The sequence below is a fragment of the Paralichthys olivaceus genome, chromosome 7, assembly GCF_024713975.1.
Source record: "Paralichthys olivaceus isolate ysfri-2021 chromosome 7, ASM2471397v2, whole genome shotgun sequence".
In the NCBI taxonomy this organism is placed as follows: domain Eukaryota; kingdom Metazoa; phylum Chordata; class Actinopteri; order Pleuronectiformes; family Paralichthyidae; genus Paralichthys; species Paralichthys olivaceus.
Genome location: NC_091099.1, coordinates 7,653,583 through 7,676,297, shown reverse-complemented (window position 1 = coordinate 7,676,297; position 22,715 = coordinate 7,653,583). Strand labels below are relative to the sequence as shown.

General features: G+C 40.8%; 1 protein-coding gene across 1 annotated transcript in view; it reads left to right on the top strand.

The window, feature by feature from the left end:
• Positions 1 to 22,715, top strand: part of cdh13 (cadherin 13, H-cadherin (heart)) — a 275,119-nt gene that overhangs the window by 67,920 nt on the left and 184,484 nt on the right. The window contains exon 2 of the mRNA XM_020079467.2: positions 11,480 to 11,600. Within this exon, the coding sequence (XP_019935026.2) occupies positions 11,480 to 11,600 (121 nt within the window). The remainder of the gene's footprint in view (positions 1 to 11,479; positions 11,601 to 22,715) is intronic.

Here is a 22,715-nt window from a genome sequence, read left to right as displayed (position 1 = left end):
GATATTTCAAAGCACCCCTCACTGCGTTGATGGAAAAAAGAGAAAAGACTCCAAAATGACACATGCAGACTTTCCTTTGATCCAGTGCAGCCCCCTTTATTTTTGAATAATGACACTTTTTAGAGGATAATGTCTTTCAGATGAGGTCCACAGGTGGATGGTGCATGATCAAAACAGGTTTAAATCTACGTGCGGATGAACCCCTGTGGGTTGTTTGCAATAGGCAGAAGGGATTCATACATATAAGCAAGAGAAAGTGTATGAATTCCCTCTATTAGAGATGGAAAGGAAATGAGCAGTGAACGGGGGAATCAGAGCGAAGTTAAAGGAGGTAGAAGAAGGAGAGAAAATAAGTTTTACCTAGAAGTTTTAGAGACAAAAGTAGGGACTCAAAAAGAAGCATAAAAAACAGAAGATGTTTTTGGAGCAGGTCAATTCAAGGTGGAGGGGTGTTTAAAGAGAGGGTATCAGCAGCAGCCCGTTACTTTTGATGAATGGAGGTCAGTCAGAGAGAAGAAAGGGACGCTGATAACAACTGATAAACTGTGAGGAGAAGCAAACACAGACCTCAATCCTTTACGTCTAACGACCAACCAGTTCGATCCCAGTGTGCAGCCCACCAGCCGACCAACAATAGCCTCAGACGCAGGCTAGTGATAACATGGACTTGATGAATATACGTTCATAGACTTTCCTTTACTTTATCTCTTCCCACTCGCCCCGGCGCATCACCGTTTGATGCCAGCGTCCGATAGGCTTGTGTTTGGGAGCACGCTGCTGATTAGAGACATTCAAACTTGAATTGTATTGCAATTTGCTGCTGTTTGAGAGCTAAGTGTGATAGCATCACCATTCTCCACTTGGCTCCTGCTGACAACACCTGAAAAGGTGTAACCTCCCTGTCAATGTGGCCATTTCAGCTTCGGAAATCCACGCGCTGCATCTGGTTTGCATCTGTCACTGCCATGGCCAAGAGCCTAGAGTGGCAAAACTTTGGTGTAGCTGTTGTTTAGACAAAACAAACTCAAACAAAGACAAGAGAAGTCAACAGTATGTTTATATAGAGACTCCGTTTTTCAAGTATAGTTACTGCTGCGATTAGACAAAACACCCCTTTCAAGGTGAATGAACATGTCTTCTAGATAAAGCTGAGAGTGCTCAGATTGACATCCCAGATCCCAACAGGGAATAAATGAAGTGCATTCGAATGAATTCTGCTGGAGAGCAGCTGCTGCCTGCAGCTGACGCTCTTGTTGTTTTTTGATCCCTCGCTTCTCACCTCTCTCCCGGCTCCTGTGCGGTGAAGTGAGAGGTGTGTGAGGTAGAAGTATTGACAAGCTTGCCAACTAGAGAAGGGACTGGAGTAGACTGACGGAGAGGAAACGATACTGTCATGGTTACGCCACATCACTTATCATGCAACTCGACACCCCTACCTCTTGGGAAGTTGGGTTTACATCACAACAGTAACCTTCCTGCATCAATAAAATGTAACGTGCAAAGTTTCAAAGTCAGGCCAGTTTAGAAGGGAAGTCCTCATTATTTGGTAGCCGGTGCCAGGAGGCTCTTCAGATGCCGTGATTGTGTCACCAGGCCACTTCGCTGTTGTTCCCTGCTCTTCATGCAGCAGGGTGTTTTTGATATGCTGACTGTTAGCTCTGCTCCACTCAGCTGAGCTCGGCTCTGAGTCAGGGATCTATTGATAGAAATACTTGGGGTAAATACACGCTTTGTTTAATGCTAAGAACTTTTTCTGCGAGCTTCAGCAGATCTGGTGTTAAGCAAAAAAAAAAGGAAAAGCACAACTTATTACAAATTTCAGCTCTGCTTGGATCCAGGATGTATTGATTGACATTTACAGGTTTGCTGTCTTTTTTGTTTCGTTTGATACATCTCAAATTTTGTTTACCTCTAATAACCATGCAGCGAAATAACAAGTGCTGTGAGACAGTCATCTAAAAAAATCCATTTTATTCATGAGGCTGCAGATCGGGCACTAATAGGTAGTTGGAGTTTAGTGGAGCTGTTCAGATTGAAATTAAAGTTCAGGCTGTTCCACAACAGTATCTAATATAACTTGCAGTGGGGTGCTCGGTAGAAGTTTCCTCACAGGAGAACAGCTGAGTCATATGTTGCTACTGACAGTACAACAGCAATATGTGTCAGGACGTACTCACTGGGAAGGCATGTCGTCTATCTTAATATACAGTCAGTGGTACAGTGATATGCATAATTAAGAGAAGCCAGGTTTTGACCACGTGGTTGTGTCTCTCCGAATTACACAGCATGAGAATGAGCTGCGTGTATGTTCCAGTGTCGAAATCTGTTTCCCTGTTGAGATTACAATGCCGACATTGGTCGATCTTTTTCTTTAAAGGTTCAAATGATGTTTAGTTTGTCCAGTCTAGACTACCGTAAAAAAAAAACATGGCGGCCTCCGTAGAGAGGACCCATTGTAAATATGAAATGTCTTATATAAAGGTTTTATTCAAGGTTAAACAAAACAACAATTCGTACAATTTAGTTGAAACTCACCAGTGAAAACATCATAAATCCCTTTCATGTAAATCATACTCACTGAACCTTTAATCCCTCTGCAGTTATTTCAACAGAAAAGTAATCTTGTATGTATTATTCCACAAGAATATCCAGTCCTCTCTGTTTATCTTACTTCCCCATGTTGCTTTATACTCTCTCTTTTATTACCACCTGAATTTTGCCTTCACACAATGACAACTGAAAACCCACCAGCAGCAGAGGGGCTTCTTTCCCCTCCTCGCTCAGCTGCTCCTCCTCTATGACTCTGTGTTTACTGCTCCAGTGTTGTTTTACAGGCCCAGCAGGTGTAGCCAGGGTTCGGCAGCCCGGGCCGGGAACCAGATGGTTTCATGACTCAGGTGCTTCATGCCCGGCTAACCTGCCAGCTGCCAGTGTCTGAGGCCCAGCCTGATTGATTCCCCCTCTCCCTGTCTGTGTCTCCCCTGGCTCCAACTTGGGCTGTTGCTGTAGCCAGACCTGGGTGGGTCAGCCAGATCTATAGTGAGGTGTGTGCACTGACATTTACCTTGATGGAGACAACGGCAGCGCAAGATTGAGGTGGAGAGGGAAATGTAAAGTGGGGAAGGAGTGAGACGGTGGCTGGATGAAATGTCAGGCTACTGGCAGGCTATCTGGCTGACTGGCTGGATCGTTGGCAAACTACCTAGCATGCATGCACACAGAGACATGCACATGCACACACACAAACAGCGATCCATGCGTACTCGCTAGTCTAATGGATCATTGATAAATCCATATGTGCAGACCTGTGTACATGTACTGTATCTGCACACACCCAGAGAGCACATGAGAGTGCAGCAGTGCAGGAAGGTCAGTGAACATTAGCTGAAGCTACTTTAACAGTGCTAAAGGTCACAGTGCCTACTTTTCAATATCCTAAAAGCAAAGAGTAAAAAATGGCATATTTTACACTGTAGATTATAATTATATTTTATAAGAACGACAGCTGCAGACTAAATATTAAAATGTTTGAGTTAAAATTTTATTTACAGCTAAATTGGAATTATAGAAGACCTTAGAGTGCAAGAACGACAGTAAAGTGTTCTGTTATTTCTCTTTTGCCTTTCTCAGTTTTCTTTCTTCCACTGTCTTATTGAGTTGATTCACATAAACTGCATGTAAGCATACTTCACACCTAACAGCTATCACAGCCTCTCGCTTATTCTCTTTTGCCCTCTTACCCTCTTCAGCAAATATCGGACGAAGTGGCCCTTCTCCATTTCTATCTATCAGATGCACTGCGGATTCTTGAGGCGGTATTGATTTTCACCTGAGGTGACATTTACTGTCTGCTCTGCCAAGTCATTGCTCCAATCACCTGACTGGTCCTTCACATTTGAACTGAATCAGATGTCAAACTCTCAAGCAATGAGCTGACACGCTGTTGCTCTTCCTGTGTGAATACGAGTTGAACCAACAACAGCGACCAGAAGCTGCTCAGACTTCTCCTTTAGTCTTCAGGCTCTCTCGTTTTAATCAATATTACTGTCTACATATCCCAGTACAGCGAGCAGGTCCAATTTACACTACACTGCAAAATGCTGACCTTGTGAGGATGACACAGTCTATTTCAGGTTTTGGAGTAAAAAAGCTCTTGGTGTTTCTTTTCTGCACTTTTGACCTTGCTGGGAAAAGACCTTAAAGTGGGACAACATGATCTAAATGCTTGAGGTAAAGCATATGGATCTTTTCTCCTGATTGAGCATTCCTTCAGTGCACTCAGAGAGCTAACATAAACCTAAAGACCTGCACTCCAAGTGGTTGTCAATAGATAACTGTGTTTATCTCCCCTCAATGCAAACTAATCTTTATGAAACTGATCCAGCCCAGATGTTTTTACTCCCTCCTTCAGGGCTCGTTCAATTTCTCTGTTTTTCTTTCATCCCCTCCATATTCAAAAATAAGAATATTGTATTGTGATGAGTGATACCTGCCCAGGGGGGATTCTTCACGGATCCCTGTCCCTTGATTACTGGATTACGTTACATAACAACACATTACACTGACTCAATGGTTGACGTACCACTGAGGGACAACACTAGTACAGCAGAAGACCTTTAGCTTGTTAGGCATGAGCAATTAGGAGAGAAGGTGTTGCTGGAGGGGATGAGTCTTCAAGAGGTTCTTAAGGAAAAAGAGTATTTTGTAGCTTGTTCATCGTGGAACCACAAAAAAGAAGTCTGGACTCAGATGGAGTCAGACAATGTTCCATGGAGGAATTTAGTGAGATGGAGCACAGCCTGTATAATTGAGTTTGATTAGATGGATGAGATTTCTCTCAGATAAATATTGGTGACTTGAATTTGACTCAGGCAGCCACGGGGAGCCAGTGGAGGTGGATGAGCAGCAGCGTGACATGTGCCATTTGACGCTGAGTGAAGACCAGACCCACCGCTGGTTTCTGGACCATTTGAAGTGGTTCCGGTGTGCATGCCTGCCAGAAGGGCATTGCTGTAGCTGAGGCAGGAGGTGGGGAAAAATGTTGTAGAGCATAAAGTGCAACGACCAGTCAAAGAAAGATATGGTGATGCATGTCAACCAAGTTTCTCTCAATAGTTGTTGGGGTGAGAAATTGATTTGTTGGGATTAAAAAATTCAGTTCAGTCTTGGGGAGATTAGTTGGAGGTGGCGTTACTTTATCTATGTGTCTGAGAAACATGCCCAAACTAGTGTCGAGGCTGTGGTCATCTGACCGGGAAGTCAGTGATGATATTATAAGCAATGTGAGCAGATAGTGTAAGAAGTAGTGTAAGAGGCTGTAGCGCCAAGCAAAGGGATGTTTGTTCTTGCCATGAAAAGCGAGAGAATTAAGATTACCAATTTATTTGCACTTTGCCCCACTGCTCTCTCTCACTTTGTCAACATTTCCCTAACGGACTGATTTATCTCTGGGGCTCTTTGTTGATCATCTCATTAAGCTGGTGCACAATACGCAATGTAACCGTGGTTTCAGCGTTACTTGTGCACGATAATTGTTCCTTTAGGATAGATATTGTTTTTTTGCACCCAAGGCTCTTTGTTTCCCCTTGACCAGACCACAGTAATTCCTCTATGTAGCGCTCGGCTCTGGCAAATTTATACGGAGCAAATCACTACACAACAATGGCTTTACAGAGACATCAAACAGGCGAGATAGTGAAGCTGAAACGCACAGAAATCAATTAATGCCTCTCATTGGAACCTTCTGGAGAAAGCATGCCTTGAAGTTCAGGAAGAGGTCATTCACATCTTACACAAATCACTTGACACTTGCTGTTTTTCTTTGAGTGCATGTATGTTCTGGGATGTTCCATTCCTGATCACTGGCCACTGAGTGTTCCTTTGTCGAGATTTAAACCGTGGCTTCTTTTTTCTTTACCATTATCTGATCGACGCTTTGGCAACATTCTCTATTTGTCTGAAAACTATCCACTCCCTTGAAATTCCCATGCGCATGTATTTGTAGAAAAAATCAAGGATTGCATTTAGCTGTACTCCCTAGATTTATTTTGGCAACATGTAAATATTGTATGACGTACAGCCAAACCGCAGAAACAGAAACAGAACACTACCCAGCGACGCATCACTGTGATATGAAGTAAACATAATCTCCAGAGACAAGCTGACAGGAGAGGCAGCAAATGCATATTTGATTAATATAAATCCAGACAGGAGAAATGACAAGCAGCCAGCAGGTAGAGACCACAGGGATGTATCAGGAGCTAGCAAAAAAAGATACCAAAGCAGGTTGCATAATAATAACAAGGGAATATCTTAGTTGATAAATGAATTTGTAATGTTTAAAACAATTGAATCCAATCAATAGTGATAATCAATGTAAACACGGAAGTCTTGGTTTTTCCTGGGACAAAAAAATAAAGTGACTTTATTATCAGTCTTTGCAGTAGTGACTGATAATGAGGAATCAATAAACTTGACAGATCATAGATACAAACAAGGTCTTTACAAAAACCTGTAGATTACAGCTCATATTTGTAGAAAATTGGTATATTGCCTCAGGCACAAATTCAGTACATCAATCAAAACATATTCAATATTTAAATCAAAATATTGACTCCAGCCATCACACAGTATATGGGTATGTAAGGATATGTTTTGATTAACATAATCGGTTCAGAAAGTCTTAAAAATCCAACTCTGAGCCAGGTCCTGTGGCTGCAGATATTTATAGTTATTACTTAAACTTCACTTTGGAAAGAGATGTGGAAGTTTATATTCATTGCACACTAATCTCTAAATCCCACCACATATAAAATAGCCAACAAGCTCAATCAGAATGTTTGTATTTAATCAGATCTGTTCACTTGAGTAACACATGGTTGAAGCATGAAAGGAAAACATGTGCAGTGAAATATGAATGCACGTTGACGCAAAATAAGAGCCTGAAGAAAGTCCTGATACAGATCTCTGTCTGTAAAGTAATTAATAGACAAAAAGTCCATTTATCCTTTGAGATTACATTTTCAATTAATTCTTCTTGTGTAAAAAATGATTTTTGAGAATGGTAAAAAGATGGACATTGTTGATAAAATGCCTGAATTCCTTCTGCTTGCTTGAAAGGTATAACCTTCACATGTCTTGTGGCTTCTTAAATAGTTTCCTGATGTAGAAAGTTGCACACAATAATAGCCTCCTTGTCCAACAACATTGTGATCAGCACAGTGTTGCCTTAATGCCTTCACTCCCCTACTGTGAGTCACTGGGTCTCTAATATTTCCCCTTAATGGACATTAAAATGGGTCTTCATGTTGCTGAGGGATGTGCTTATAGTGTGCTTTGTGTTGCAGGTATCCTCATGCTTGTGTGCACATTTCACTCGACCTGTGTGTGTTTGCTTGTGCGTTTATGTGTGTGTGTGTGTATATGGTAATGTCTGTTCCTGCATATGTATGTGCGTCCCATGTACCCTTGCTACACTGACAGGCCTGTGTCCTCTAGTCAACCTGATTGAGTTTATGGACAGACAAGCATTGTATCCCACGTCGTCAGGAAGCCTCCTGATAGAACTGAATTAACATTTGACACCAGCGGGAAACACTCTACGTCCCCAGGGTGCAGTGATTACTTTGCAGGGACATTACATGTAATAACCTCTGAATGTCTGAGCATCTGCCAAAACCTTGTTGATCGTGCAGACAGATCTCCACTGACAGCCTAGCTTACTGTGTGAAAGCCGTTTTACTAAACTGATGTAACTGTCACACCAAACCCAGTGAAACATGCTAAATATGTACTTTAGTTTTCACTCCAAACGTTTCATAGTATTAAACAGAACTGAAAATGCCACAATAGACACAAATAGGCCTGAGCATAATATCTCATAATAATATCTCCCTGAAAAAGGAGATAGAGTTGAGCCCCAGGATGAGAAACACTGGTACTTCTAACTCGTACATTGATCATAACAAGATTCTTTGAAACTTTGTTTCTTGGTGCCGTATCACTGTAATTTTTTTCACTGAATAATGTCTTGAATCCACTTCACTTGTTTTTCCTAAAATGAATGAGCGTGCTATGAATCAGGTGTGGGGAACTGCTGGCCCCCGGGCTGTGTAGAACCTGCAAGACGATTCATAAATACATGAAAGCAACTCAAACACAATACTCATGACAGCAACTCATTTTCTGTGCAATAACAGAAAATAAGAACACACAAGACTAACTTCCATCATGGCTGCTGTTGAGAAATGTCAGGCATGTCAGGCACAATGCTGTAATTTCCAGGGATCGACAAACGGTAAAGACAACCCAGTGCAGCTCTGATTTCAAGAGTCATTCCAGCCAGACACATGCAGATAAACTGGATACGTTGTAAGGACAAATGTTCTTAGATAAAGAAACACTCTGCTGTTTGAGTGCCCAACAAGCAGCTGCTATAAGATCAAATTCTGATGGTGGTGCAGGCATGTTTTGTAGTGTTTGTGCTGATAGCTAAGAAGGTGAAAAGCAGAGCCTTGTTTCCAGTGCAGAGCTGCAGGTACCACAGTGTCAGTTTGCCTTAAAGAATTGTTGCAGAGTGGATTACTGATATTGCACAAGATACTGAAAAAAAAAAAAAAAACACTGAATGAAACTGTGAGAAATGTTCCAGTTTGACTCTGAGGTCTGTGAAGAAACAACAAACATAACAAACTCAACCAAACTGACCACTTTTTCCTGCGTGGGTTTGACACAAGAATTACTGTCCTTGCAGGTCATGCATTGGATCTCTAAATCACTTTTGATATTTCCAGGGGAATTATTAGAAGAGGAGAAGAAGAGCCGATGGGATGTCACTGGTTGGAGTTTGGTAGATACATATTTCATATGACATGATATTTACATCTGGTGACTACGCCTACTGTGCAATTAACAAATTCCCAGATTGACACATGGGTTTTAGCAGAAGTACTAATATTTAATGGATCCTCAGTGTTTTTCATCCAGAGGCAACATTTAGAAATAAAACCGTCACATTCATGAGACAACTGTGGCCGATAGTGTGGAATAAAATCTTGGTTCTATCATCTCCCCCCTCTATACCCTATGGAAACCGTGTTAACCTTATATGGAAACATCTACAATGTGGATCAATTAATGGATCCTCACCTCCTCTCCTCCTTTCATCTTTACAGTGCTTCACTAAACTGTTCTCAGCACACAATGCAGAGCTGACCTGCAAACTATCAGGAAGGTGATGTTTCCAGAAAATCATTTGGGTTTGCTGAATCCTCAGTTCTCTGAGCTGCAGTATCTATAGCGAGTCTGTTAGTCTTTGTATAATCGTACATTGATTGAGCTGTTGCGATAAATATAATATAATATAATAAAAAACGTGTTATAGAATTGTGATATTGAGATCAGGTGTTTCCTTTGGCTTCTGTGGCACTCGACGTTTTATAAAAAAACGCTTTCTTGAGATCATCTATTATAAACTATTACAAAGAATAACTAGTTATAACTAGTGTTCAAGGATAATGTCAAATAATACTTTATTATGTGTTATGATATACTATAAAATGTTACGCTATAAATACTGATTTCGACGTTGGTTACCATGGAAATGGTTATGGAAACAGTATTACCTGGTAGTTATAGGTTTGCCTCATCGTCAACAGAACTGACGCTGTGACATGTCATCGTGAACGACATGACATCATTCAACATGTCCAACTACCGTGAGCCAGCTCATGAAAAATCGGAAACAGGCATCTCTCTCTCTCTCTCTCTCTTTCTCCGCTCCCTCCTGGAGCAGTTTTATTCTGGAATCAACTCAAAATATTTCTGACCTGAACTCAGCCTGACAGACGATACGCAAATTTACATCGGAACAAAATGCAATGTCTTGTGGATTGTCTTGAGAATTCACCACAGTGCACGCAGCGATCCTCACTGTCGTCTACAAGTTCAACCTATAACTTCAGATTTGGGAGAAATAAATCTTCACTGAACTCACACTGAAACAACCAGAGTTAATTCTTCAATAAATCGTTTTTCTCCTGAATTTGAATTTTTTTTTTTGTCACAACAAAATCACACGAGCTAAAAAATATATTCTACACAATATTATTTATAATAACAGACGACAGACAAACTCAGCCGCAGTTGTAACTGGGTCACAGCTGAAATTGTGAAACGATAAATACAATCACTGCAGTTGAAAGCTGCTCTTTGAATTAATACATCACACACCTACACTCAACCCAAATAGTTATTTTTGTTGTTTGCTCTGCATCTGTCCTTAACTAGACTACATTCAGTATCTCACTGAGAATCAGTGCAGACTCAGCACTTTACCGCCTGTTTCCATGGGCATGATGTCAACCCTTGTTTTTTCCCTTTTGCAAAAAGGAGGTAAAAGTCCTTTTACTGCTGCAGTTTTTAAATGAAGTCAGTGTGATTTATAGAGTTAATGGTTCAATGAAAGGCCTCTGCAGTTTTTGAGTCTGTTTTAATTAGATTTTTTAAATTCTAAATAACAGTCAAACAACGTCCTGACCTTCAGAGTTTGAATAGAGCAAATGAGATACTGTTCAACACATTGTTATTTTGTCTAATTTTTTAATCCAACCTTCAATTAAATCATAAACACCAGTGTTGGTCTGATTCTCCCAAATTCACTGGATGCTAATTACCATTTAGTTCTAGTGCTTCTCTTGACTTTGAGACAAGTGTTGTTCATAATTGTAGAATTATCTGTAAGTAATGATATCACAGTGAAGTGTAAAAGGAGCAAGGAAAAATGACTTGCATGTGAAACTAGATGATTCATATTGATTAGTTGTTCATTTTACCTCCGCAAAGGAGATTTTGTTTGTTTTTTTGTTGGTCAGTTAACAGGATTTAGCAAAAATCTACATGAAACTTGGTGAAAATATTCAACATGACCTAAGACAGAACGTTGTGGATTCAGGTCCTATTTTCCATGGGGTCAATGTTTAACTCTTAATAAATGGTTAACATGCACTTTTTTTGCTTCAGATTTGAAGACTGTTCCTAATTTAATGGGGACAACTGGGTAAAAATAAAATCTAAATGATTATATGTTTACAATGTCCTGTATGCATATCCTATGCATCTGTGTTCCTTCGTAAAAACAATAAAATAAAACATGTTTTCAAACTAAAACCGGTCCAGCAGCGTTTCCAAAACTTCTCAGGTTTAGCAGCTCTAAATCTCCGGAGTAGTGTGGACTGCAGGTGTATCCCTATCAGGTTTCATGATTATAGAGGTACAGAGAATGTTTCTACACTGCAGGAGTGTGTGTCTACGATGGCCTGATGTTGATTATTTAGGATGAATGAGGATTAGGTTTTTCTTTTTTTAGGGAGAACCATTTTATTCAGTTTTCTCTCTCTCCCTGCCTGTCAGGTTTATCTGCACAGGAACAATGTGCTCATGTGTGTTGTTCTGACCTCACCTTTTGTTGTCTGCGTTGCAGGTTGCTCCTGTGGGGGGCCAAAAGGATGGAGGCCATGAGGGCTGTGTACCTGGCTTCCAGGTCAAACATTACCAGGTGGCGTTCAGCGGACCTTTCCGGAAAGGCCAGCCGCTCGTACAAGGTCAGTGAAAGAGGACTAACACACACAGACTCGGAGCTTCCTGATTCATTTCCTTTCCAACTTTTTCTGCTTTGCTTTGAAGTTCACCCTGTTTGTCATTAAACAACACCAACGTGTCTGTGGGTGTACAGACACAGAAAACACACAAACACATCAGCTCTCAGTCTGTCTGGCACGTCCCAGGGACCTGAACACAGCTGAGTCTGACTCCCTAGGTCATGGTGATGGAGTGTCTGTATGTGTTTGTCTGGGCTGTTTGGTTCTTCACATTCAGTAGAATTCATATAATTATACAGATGAATATTTCTCGTCGATTGGTTGATATTTACAGTGTTTTTCTCTTTAGTTCCTCCTTAAACAGCTTTGGGCTGCTCAGTTTGCCTTGCGACTGTTACGCTGGAGCCTTTCACTCCCAGTGCACCAGTTACCATGCCTGATTCTACATACACCTTCTGCAGAACTCAAGCCTTAACAGCCTTTGAGTCATGTTTTCCCTTTTATGCAGAACTGCATGTTTGATCTCTGCAGGTTTATAATAGAAACATTAAAGCTTCGAGAAGCAGGTGGTGGGTTTCACAGCCGAGGAGTCGTTGTCATGGAGGCTCACTTCTATCTCTGAGCCAGTAGTGAGGCAGCCTTATCACTCTTTTGTCATGGCAGTGTCCAATCAGATTCCCCCAAAGACTCCTGCACAGCAAAACTTCCACCACTGAAGTCCAATCTCAAGTCTATATTGCTGCCACAACTTTTTGGTCCAGTCCAGCACCTCTGGGATCCTGAGGCAGCGCTGGGCTGCACAGCTCCACTGAGGCTCCACAGAGATCAGTAATAATGTATGCTGGCCCGCAGTCGGCTCCTCTGGGGTTGTGAGTCTCTCCACGGACATTGACAAGGTGCAGTTAGCTGCTGGAGGCTACTACCGGTGCTTTTAATTAATTTGCTTTATAATTCATTCACTTGTGTTATTTTATTTGTCACAATATGATGAAACACAAAGGAAATATGTAAATTCAAATGGGACTGATTCAGTTTATTAATGGAGTCTGTCATTTATTGCAGAACCGTAATTATTTAACAACCTGATCAGTTATTTCTAGTCCCCCTTCTACACTTTATAGCTAAAATGTCATTACCTGCTTCAGTGACGTGCACATTTACGTATTTTCCAGCTGCAGTGTCATGCAGCACTTTAACAGTTTACTCAGTACAAACATTCTTTAAGTGCCACTCCTCTGACTGGCATATTCTCCCCTTCAAAATACATACTTTCCTACCTGGGCAGCAAAATATGACAGATCTGGGCGTTTTCTCCTGCAGTCGTTTAAAAAAAAACTTTTATCGTGTTTGATTTGGTCAGCCAGTGAGGCATTTTGTCATCTAGAGGTTCAGTGGTGCATGTAGTGGGAGACAGAAGTCAGTTCTGCTTTAGTGCTCTGCTCTGGGACGACAGAGTGGTTCCATTACCTTGAATATGGTCCTGTCAGCAGAAACGCCTCTCACCCAGGGGGGTCCCACCGCTTTATGGACAAAATCATGGATGTGGATGCTTAGAGTGGATTTAGGAAGAATGAAATCTTTGCAAACATTTAGATGGACGCATGTTCAGCTTGAAAGATGTATTATTTGGATGTCAGTGACTTCTCAGAGTGGATTTATTAGATGCAAGTACATTAGTGATAAATGTGTAATAACCGTATGTGTGCGTGGCAGTGTGTGTTTTTGTGTAGAGTTTGCAGTCTGTGCAGTAATAACATACATGGATTTCAGAGGAATCACAGATTTTACCTTCCCACTTTCCAGTTGGTTAAATCTGAACAAATTGCCGACTGAGGGTTACCACGATTCATGCAGAGTGCCAGAGGCTGCAGCCAGGCCCAGTGACACATGCAGATTTATGTAAATTCTGCTCAGCCCTGTGCCACCTGCTGTAGACCTCTCTGTGTAATTACCAGTGGAGGGGGCGGTCTGTTAGCGAGAGATACCTGTTGGCACAGACCCGGGTTCAAGGACATCCATCTTAGCTAATGGCCATATCTTAGAAACAAACACATGCACACATGCGGCGTGCAAACATTCGCTCTTTGTCCGTCTTTCCCGCTCTTGGCATTATCACTGTTCATTACGCTCCAGTTGTACAAATCCTCTGTCCGACTCTCGCTTTTGCTTCTTATCTTTCAGTCTGTCCTTGGTGCCCTCCTCCTCCTCCTCTTCCTCAGCTGGTCATCGCCTGCATGAAAAATTGATGCATGTACAAATAGGAAGAAATGGAAAAAGGGATTGATCACGAATGCAAGAGGAGAACATGTCTCCCGTTCTCTCACCTCATGACCTGAAGTCTAATAATTTCAGAATCTAAATTTATGAACCAATGCACAGTTTTATGATGATTCGCTGCACATGTTAGATACATGGTCTTCAGGAGAAATGTTCTGCTCCGTCTCTGTCACTACTAACGATTGATCAACTTTAAATTTTAAATCTGAAAATGGCAACGTTTCCTCACTAAAGCATCTTTCATCCTGATATCTACTCTCACTTGGTAACAGAAGGCTTACAATAAAATCTTTACATTTGCATTGCTTGATTGAAGAGTTGCCACAGTTAAACTCAGCCTGCAGCTCCATCTGAAAACCTTAACGATATTAATTTTAGATAAAAGGCTTCATAGAAAAGCCTGAAAATTTGAGTTTATTCAGGTGTATATGAGATCTTGACCCAATGGTGAGAGATTTCTGCTGAATCATACATATTATGAAATACTGACTTCACTTACTGAAATAACTGTGCTCAACGGATTCTTTGTGGCTGTTTTGTTTCACTGTAGCAGCAACCAGTCTTATTAGGAAAAAACCTGCTGTCTAAAAGAAGCGAGCAGAGATTTCAATATGGGGCTTTACCTTTAATACTATTACACCAAAAAAAGAAAATAAGTGCTTTATTTCTTTTTCATGTTCCAAAAACCAAGCATTCATCTCCACAGGGTTGAGAGGCATTAGCCAGAAAAGCCGCCGATGACATTTACTGAGAGATGATTTAGGTTCTCAGTTCAGAAAAGTTTCTTTAATAGTTCTTTCGCTCAGTGGGTTCTGCCACGATGCAGAGAAATACAGCAATGAGATGTATTGATTCCAGGACGGTGTTATAGCTCACCTTAGTTTTGCAAGCTGTTTGTTTCTCGCCTCACTGCTGTCCTCTCAGAGGTGGCAGTAAAGTTGATGCAGTTTGCTGTCACCAACCTGGCAGGCTGTCAGAAATAATAATACTTCATAATATCAGTAATGCTGTTACGGCGCGAGAAACTGGACTTCTTCATGAATGTTTATGGCTGGGAGTGCGCCTCCTCCGAGAGGCCATCGTAAAAAGACATTACGTTCTGTTAATTTATGCAAACCTTAGGTGAAAATACAGTTTTGATTTTATGGTGCACTGGGAAGCTATAGGGCACAACACGCCGACAGCCATTGAAATGTGGAGAAGGAACCAGGACAGCTACCTTATCTGTTTCCTGCAGAGGAAGACCAAGGCTCTGCGAGGCATTCTGCAGTCCCACCACAAAACATGATTACTCCTAAAAACATGCCAGCCTTCAGCCTTTTCTATAGCATCTTTCAGATTTTTTTTAATTAAGCATTCCTTAAGACTTGACTTAAAAAAGATTACCTGGAGGAGACGGCCTACTCCATGTGTGGCAGCAGTCTGTGGATGCGGAGCTCTCTGGCTGGCACGAGGCCTGAGGCATATTAACTGCATTGAGCTCCGAAGACCTCGCTGGCACAATCCTGGTCTCTCGTCCCGTGTTCCCCTCCTTCTTTATCATCGAGGCAATTTAAAGGTACTTGAATTCTGATATAGCCTAGTGGTTTTAGATAAACTGGACAAATGGAACAGCTCTCTCATCTGTTTTATTTTTTGCTCCTGTCCCACACAGACCTGCTCTTATTTAGTTTGGGCGATAAAATTTGCTGCGCTCAGAAACACACAATAATGCTGCTCAGGGAATTTGTTACAACTCAAACACCACGTGCACAAAAACATATGCACACTTGTTTTTTATAATCAAATGCTCCATCATGCAGCATATGAAAGATAGCTTGTGTGATTTATTTGCAAATTTAAAGATTGCTTTCATCCTCGGCTTCACATCATTCAAATGTATTCTCATGCAGGAGATTGCTGTGGTGCATTTGCTTCAGCACGGCACCGTGTGGAACACCTTGCACCTGGCACGTCCCTTCAGGCCTTATAATGTCACAGAGCACATCATTATTTCTATGATGCTTCAGACAGACAACCATCAGACGCTCCTCAGTAAATAAAAAGAAGAATAGCCTAAAACAAGCATTACATTTACAAGTAAGAATAATAAGAGCCTTTTTTATTGCCTTATTTTATGTCTTTATTGAGGTTTCTCAGCAAAATGTCACTGTCACTTTTCTGGCCCGAAGCCAAGAAGACCGTTTTTGTCTTGTGGCATTTGCTTAAACTAAAGCAGAGAGGCAATTAAAAAAGAGGAGATTCCTTGAGATAAAGCAAAACTATAAACAGTCCAGCTTCATGCTGAGTGAAAGCAGCTGTGTCCCACACGTTGTTGCTCTACTTAACTATAAATTTGGATTCATAACCTGCCGTGCACAGCCCTAAATCCACCACCGAACCAGAGCCACCCCAGTGCAGCCACATACTCTACACCTGCAGAGTGAAGTCATGTTATCACCTGCTCGTCTCTCTGTGAGAAGGTGCATATCTGGATCACGCCACTCTCGCGCCTGTAATGGCGTAGCATTAATCACCTTCTGGAGCCGGACTAGCAGCTTCTTTTCCGGTGTATTTTTAATTTGACCATAAATCAAGGTGCGCTCTTGACAAATGACTGTAATTACAGGAAAGGCTAGTACATGTACGGGTATGTGTGGGTGTGGATGTTACTACATACGGTATTTTCTTTGGAAATCTGAGTATTACAGACAAAACATGTGTTCTGTGGGCAGGGTGTTTGTTTGCAAGCAGTGATGTTGTTGGAAGAAGGGAACCAAGATAAAGAAATAATCCATGTGTGTCCCCAGTGCTCTTATCTGGCCCACAGCTACATTCAACCTTATATGGGTCAACATGTAACTGCAGGCTTGTGGTGTATGGTGTAGCAGCTAGGGATCGTTAGGAGGGTGGGGGTGGATGGAGGGAGGAGAGGAGAGAGTGATGCCGTGGATAGAGGAGAGTAAATGGCAGAAGCTGCGGAGGAAAGGAAGGAAGTGGAATATAAAGCTGAGGAGGCACCAAATCTTTCAATGGTGGATAGCAAATCATCAGCGACAAAAGAAAATGCCATGAGAGATTTTGACGAGAATTATGATAAGTTACACCATATGTGGGCTGATGCACGGCTCTTTGAAATGTGATTTGTAGCGAGGGATCCTGCAGTTGAATTTATGAGGTATTTGAAGCATGATCGTATATCTCTGGGATATTTCACAGAAGTTAGAGCCGATTACATTTCCCGTATTTGCACACATAACTTTATGGGTGGATTCTCTCTCAGTTTTACCTCTACATGAAGTGGAATCCATTATCTGCTCATTGTTGAAAAGGACGATGGAAACTTTTTTTCAGGGGAAGTGGAATAAGCTGAATAAACAACTAATTACTAAATTGTTGCCTAACTACATTCACAGCTGATATTATACAACAGTACCACATGTAGGCCATAGAAATAAGTCCAATCTCTGTCAGACTCTCCACCGACTCCCGAGGGAAACGTTTGGTTTTTCAGCTGAGAGAAACTAATTGAATCTGTTTGGTGCTGCGTTTGTTCACTGCACTGTGTTCTACAGCTTTTTGATGAAAACAGGTGCCGACTGCAGCCGAGACAAAAGAGACTGAATCAAAACACTGAGCTAATATGTTCCATTGAGACGATGCAGGTATGCAGTATTGGCCCTGCCTCCTCCATGTTAATGAGTGGGACTTGGACCAATTTAAAAAGTCTAAAGTTTGATCAAATAAAATAAATGTGGCTGATACATGGTTTCTGTCATTTTAGGCAGCTTGTATCACTGTGATATTTGCTCACATGTTTACTGCTCCATCCCAGATCACCACTGCACAGACTCTGACTCCAAATGACACGCCAGTGTTTGTATCCGGGATATTTTGGCTTCATAAACAGTCTATGATTTGACTAGTTGCTTTATTGATGCTCAAAATAATATTTTGCTATGCTTACAATATTCATTTTCATTGTTTATGACATTCAGATGATATCTCACCTTTCTGTCATTGCACTTGCTGCTGGTCCACTGGCACATGAGGTGGAGTCAGCAGCGAGAGAGGCAACCCACAGAGGCTGCAATCAGAGCATCAGGGACAGAAGTGCCAAGACCCCATCTGCAATCATTGTGCAACTGGCAGTGGTTTGATATAGTGTCTCTTCCTCTCTTCCTCTCATCTGAGTCGCTCTGAGTCCCTCTCTCTCCACCACTCTATCGTTACTGAAGAACCTCACTCTTGCTTCCTCCCTGTGCTCATGTGTTGGCTCTGCCTAACCTACTTAACAGGGGAATTTACATTTCTGATGCGCATCACGGTACATCTACTACTAGGTCTAACAAACATCATTCACAGCACTCCTGAAATTAAAAATAAACTCCACATGTTTAATTCAATACAGGCTGTTCAACTAAGAGGATGTTCATCAATTAGTAACATGATGTTTTTAATTGCAGCTTTGAAGGAATTTAGGGAGCAGGTTTTGGCAAGCAGATATGAACTGTCAAGATTAATATTACATTATTCAGTCCAGACGTTGGCACATCTTGATTTTGGAAAGATGCGATTGCCTGAAAAGATCAGAGACCACAATCAGTCAGAGCAGTTTTCACCATCTGGGAAACTGCTCCAGAACATCCTGTAGATCTGTGGTTCAAATAATATCTTTTTTAAAATAGAATCTTTTATGTGATATTTCCTTCTGTGTAAGTGTTGGAACAAATCAGTCAATAGAGCAAGCACATGAGTTCATGAATAATGGAGGGTAGTGGTGGTTTAGAAGTTCAATGACAGACAAATTATATCTTTCAAAAGAGTGATTTTTTTTCACCCTTTGCATTTGTCTGTTTGTTTGTGAGCAAAATCTTTTGGACAGATGGCCAAAAAACTTAGTGGAAGGATGTGACATGATGAGATAGGACGTTTTTTAAGCTTTTAATTTTTTACTCAGAAAATAATTAATTAATAATAAATATGTGTGATTATTTAAAACTAGGTGCAGATCCAAAATACAAATCTGGATGAATTTAGTAAGATTTAATGCTCATGTTTGTATTTATCAAGAAGGGAACCGTTTCCCCAACCTCACAAAAAAATTACAATTACCTCTGTGGTCTTAAGCGAACTGAATATGGGCATTTTTTCTAAAGAACTGTAATATACAGCAGATTCCAAGTCTGTAAAATGGAGTTGTGCATTTCTTTGGTCAAGTCCAACAGTCCATACTCTGAAGTTGAGGTTTAATGCACGGTTGCATTAACTTTGACTAATCTGTATTTCATGTGTAAATACTTTTTTATTACCAGAAGAAAGTAACTCTCTGTCTTAAGATTTGATGTTGTTTGGGTTATATTAAATGAGTTAAAGTGTTTTCAGCACAACTTTATTCCTTGAGTTGCAGTCCAATAAAGTTCTTGGTTTGACCGACTGGTTTAAAAGGGGACATGGTCATTTTAAGTTTGCCTGGTCCACTTTTGGACAAGGTAACCTTTGTACTGACCTCCATAGAAACTTTAAATGAAACTTTAGTTCAGTGCTAGGATAGTTTTTTTTCTGGACTCAGGAGATCAATTTGGCTGGAGACAGCTTCACTGAGTTCTTCTACCATTATTTCAAACAACAGCAAGACATTCAGTGTTAGTTTACTGGTGTGACAGCTTGAGAAACCCTGCCCCTCAGATTTCAACTATTGACACACACTTTATTTAAACTCTGTGAAATGAGAAACTGATTTTCTTGATAGATTTAATAATTCCAGGAATCTCTGTATGTTTGTTATCTTGAGAACAGTTCATTGATCGGCGTCACACTTGTAAATGTGGCGGCTGGGATTACCACAGGCCCATTCCAAACAGCCACATTGAGAATGGGCACTGTGCTAGTGTATGAAAACACTTACATGTTAAAGTAGTGATGGAAATACAGCAAACAACAAGGTCTGTCAATATAAAATGGTTTAGTCGGTGAGGAAAACTTGCTCTGTGCGTTAAACTTTTTTCAGACACAATAAAAAAACTTGTTATTGGTAAAATTGTTTGTATAGCATAAATATAAATGCTATTACCAAGAGCAAATATTAAAACATAATGCGATGCTACAATTCAGGAAAGTAAATAGATCTGTTAATTTTACCCTTTAGAGGGATGCTTTGTTTACATCAGGGATTGTTTTTGATTGGCTCACTTGCTCAATACGTGCTGCGAGGGATGCAATTATTCTTTATGTTTTATCAAAAAAGTTACGACCCTGTCTTCCTCTCATCAGATAATTAGGGTTGTTGTTTTATCACCCGACACTTAATAAGCTTCAGCTCTATATTTGAATGGTCCGCCGTAGGTAGTGAATGTTTCTGAGTGTGTTCGTCTTTAAACGTGTGTATGTGGTTGCATGAGGTTATTTCAATCAGTTGCAATTATGTTTATAGTCTATAAACACAGGTGTTTTCAGTGGCAGCTGCAGAAGACAGCCATCAAACATACCACATATTTCATTTTCTTTCACCCTCACAAACAAACCATTCACGAGCATCTGCACGTCATTATTTTATTGCCCCCTTTCCACGCATTTCTTGCAGACTTTATATCCATGAACAACAAAAAAGCATTCTTCTAATTATGCGCAGAAAAGTTCAATTTACTGACGAGACAGAGAGCCGTCTCATTATCTGTACATTTTCATGCTCCATCTTAAGGCCAAAGCTAAAATTATCTGCTTGATAATGTTACTCCGAAGTTACAGCAACATACAAAGTTTCATATCCTTTGTAGATTATTTTACCTTTATTTTTTATCCTTGTTTTTACTCTCAGTATTTACATCTGTAACTTGTGCTACCAGCAACACTTTTTGTATTTGCAGTCAAATATGTGGAGAAAATAGTCGTGTTTCAACCCTGAATAATACTGTATAATTCACTGTATATTTTTTTTTTCTATTTATATTGTTATACTGAGATGTTGCACGACACTGTAAAGACAAAAACTTGATATTACAAAAATATTTATTGCCATAAAAAATATATTATATAATATAAACTTGGCAAAGTATGCGCTTCAATATAAGTTTCTTGTGTAAAGTTGGCCTCAATACATATTTCAAGATGGCAAAACACCAAATGTTTGGAGCAGAGTGCACAGCAGGTACAAGGTCTACACAACAATTCTGCAGGAGATCTTGATTATGTTAGATAAAAATTTGTATGGGAATGATTTTATGCAACTATTTCATCAAATGTAATGAATCCTTTTGTAATCTATTGTTTGTCTCTTGCACAGAAGTGGAGTGGGTCATTTATCAACAAGAGGTGATATACAGGTAGTTTTTGACACTGTAGAAAAAGGTTTGTCTTGCAACAACAAATAATGACAGTAGAATGCTATAGAATTTGGTCCTGTCCTGATTCCTCTCCCTTGGCTCTACCCTTGGAAATGAAGTGTCCTTCGCTGGGAGTGTCCCCTTTAACCTGAGCCACAACAGTGAGCGATAGAAAACCTTCCACTAGGAATTGGGACACCACTCGTTACGTCCTCACCAACGTCATTACAGTGACAAACCATATAAACTAATGTTACCTGTTAATCTCACACGCACTGTTTACATGGTTGTTTTTAGGGCATGTGCAGCGTTTTTCCTGAAACGTTTGTAACAGCAATTCATTTCACTACTGGATTTTGAATTAGATATTCCGCTGGACTTCTTCATGGTTATTTCACAAGATTTCATACTTTTATTTATAAGCATTTTACCGGCAGCGGTCACCATGTTGATTCTCTTCATCTATCTGTAAAGCATTGGTGAATTTCTGTCAACCCTTCATTTTAAGGCGATCCTGAATGTGTTTGAAGGGTTGGATGGCCACCACCCCTACATCACATACAGAGATGGGTGAACACCACCCCTTCACAGCCATATTCAAAATGAAGGGGTACGGCCAAGTGGTAGGGCTAAAGGGTGAACTGGGACTTTGTATAGAGGCAACACACTTTCATACAGTAAATGGTACAAAAGTTATCTTCGAAACCCCAAATCCTTGACAGTGCACTTTCAACTAAGTTAGTTATACCTCAGCAAGACCTTTAACCAGACATATCAAGTAAACTGTGCACTCAGTAAGAAGATAACAATGTGCTGCTGTCACAGAAGTGACAGAATTACTTCATGTTCACACCCATATGCTGCTTTCCTGTCTTTGGCTCATAGCCTGGAACCCAGCAGGGCTCCTTTCGAGTGGGCGAGGGAAACCACTGAGTACGGCAGCCTCAGTGGTTCAACCTGGGTGTTGCTATGATTTGCTTATGGATTTGTGTGTGTCTGTGTGTGTCTGTGTGTGTCTGTGGTACCTCGAGCAGCTAGGGGAGTTAGCATTGTTGGAAAGGCAAGAAGCCACAGCAAATATATACATGATCATGTCTAATCTCTGCACCATCTGGTATCTCATCTATCTGTCTCATCTTGTGCAGTCATCCTTACAGATGCACAGACTCGCTCACAGACTCAAGTCGCACTGATTAACAGACAGAGCGCAGCTTTTTTTCAGGTTCAGCATCCAAACACTTAATAAGATGGTATTAATATACTCCTGGTGTCAATACCCACCGCGCGCAGGCTGTCCGGCTCCTCACCTTAGAAAGGAGGCACGCTCATAAAGGACGTCAGCTACAGCACTGGCTGGAGTTGTAGACATACGAGACATATTAGTGTGACGGAAATAATTCGGTAACTGAACTCTGAAATCAAGACGGCACAAACCCTGGCTGTGCTAAAGGTTTTGACAAAAGGACAGAAGGAAAGAGATTATTGAGATCCAGCCCATTATGTTATTGCAAAGCAACAAGTAGAAAGATAGATGCATATA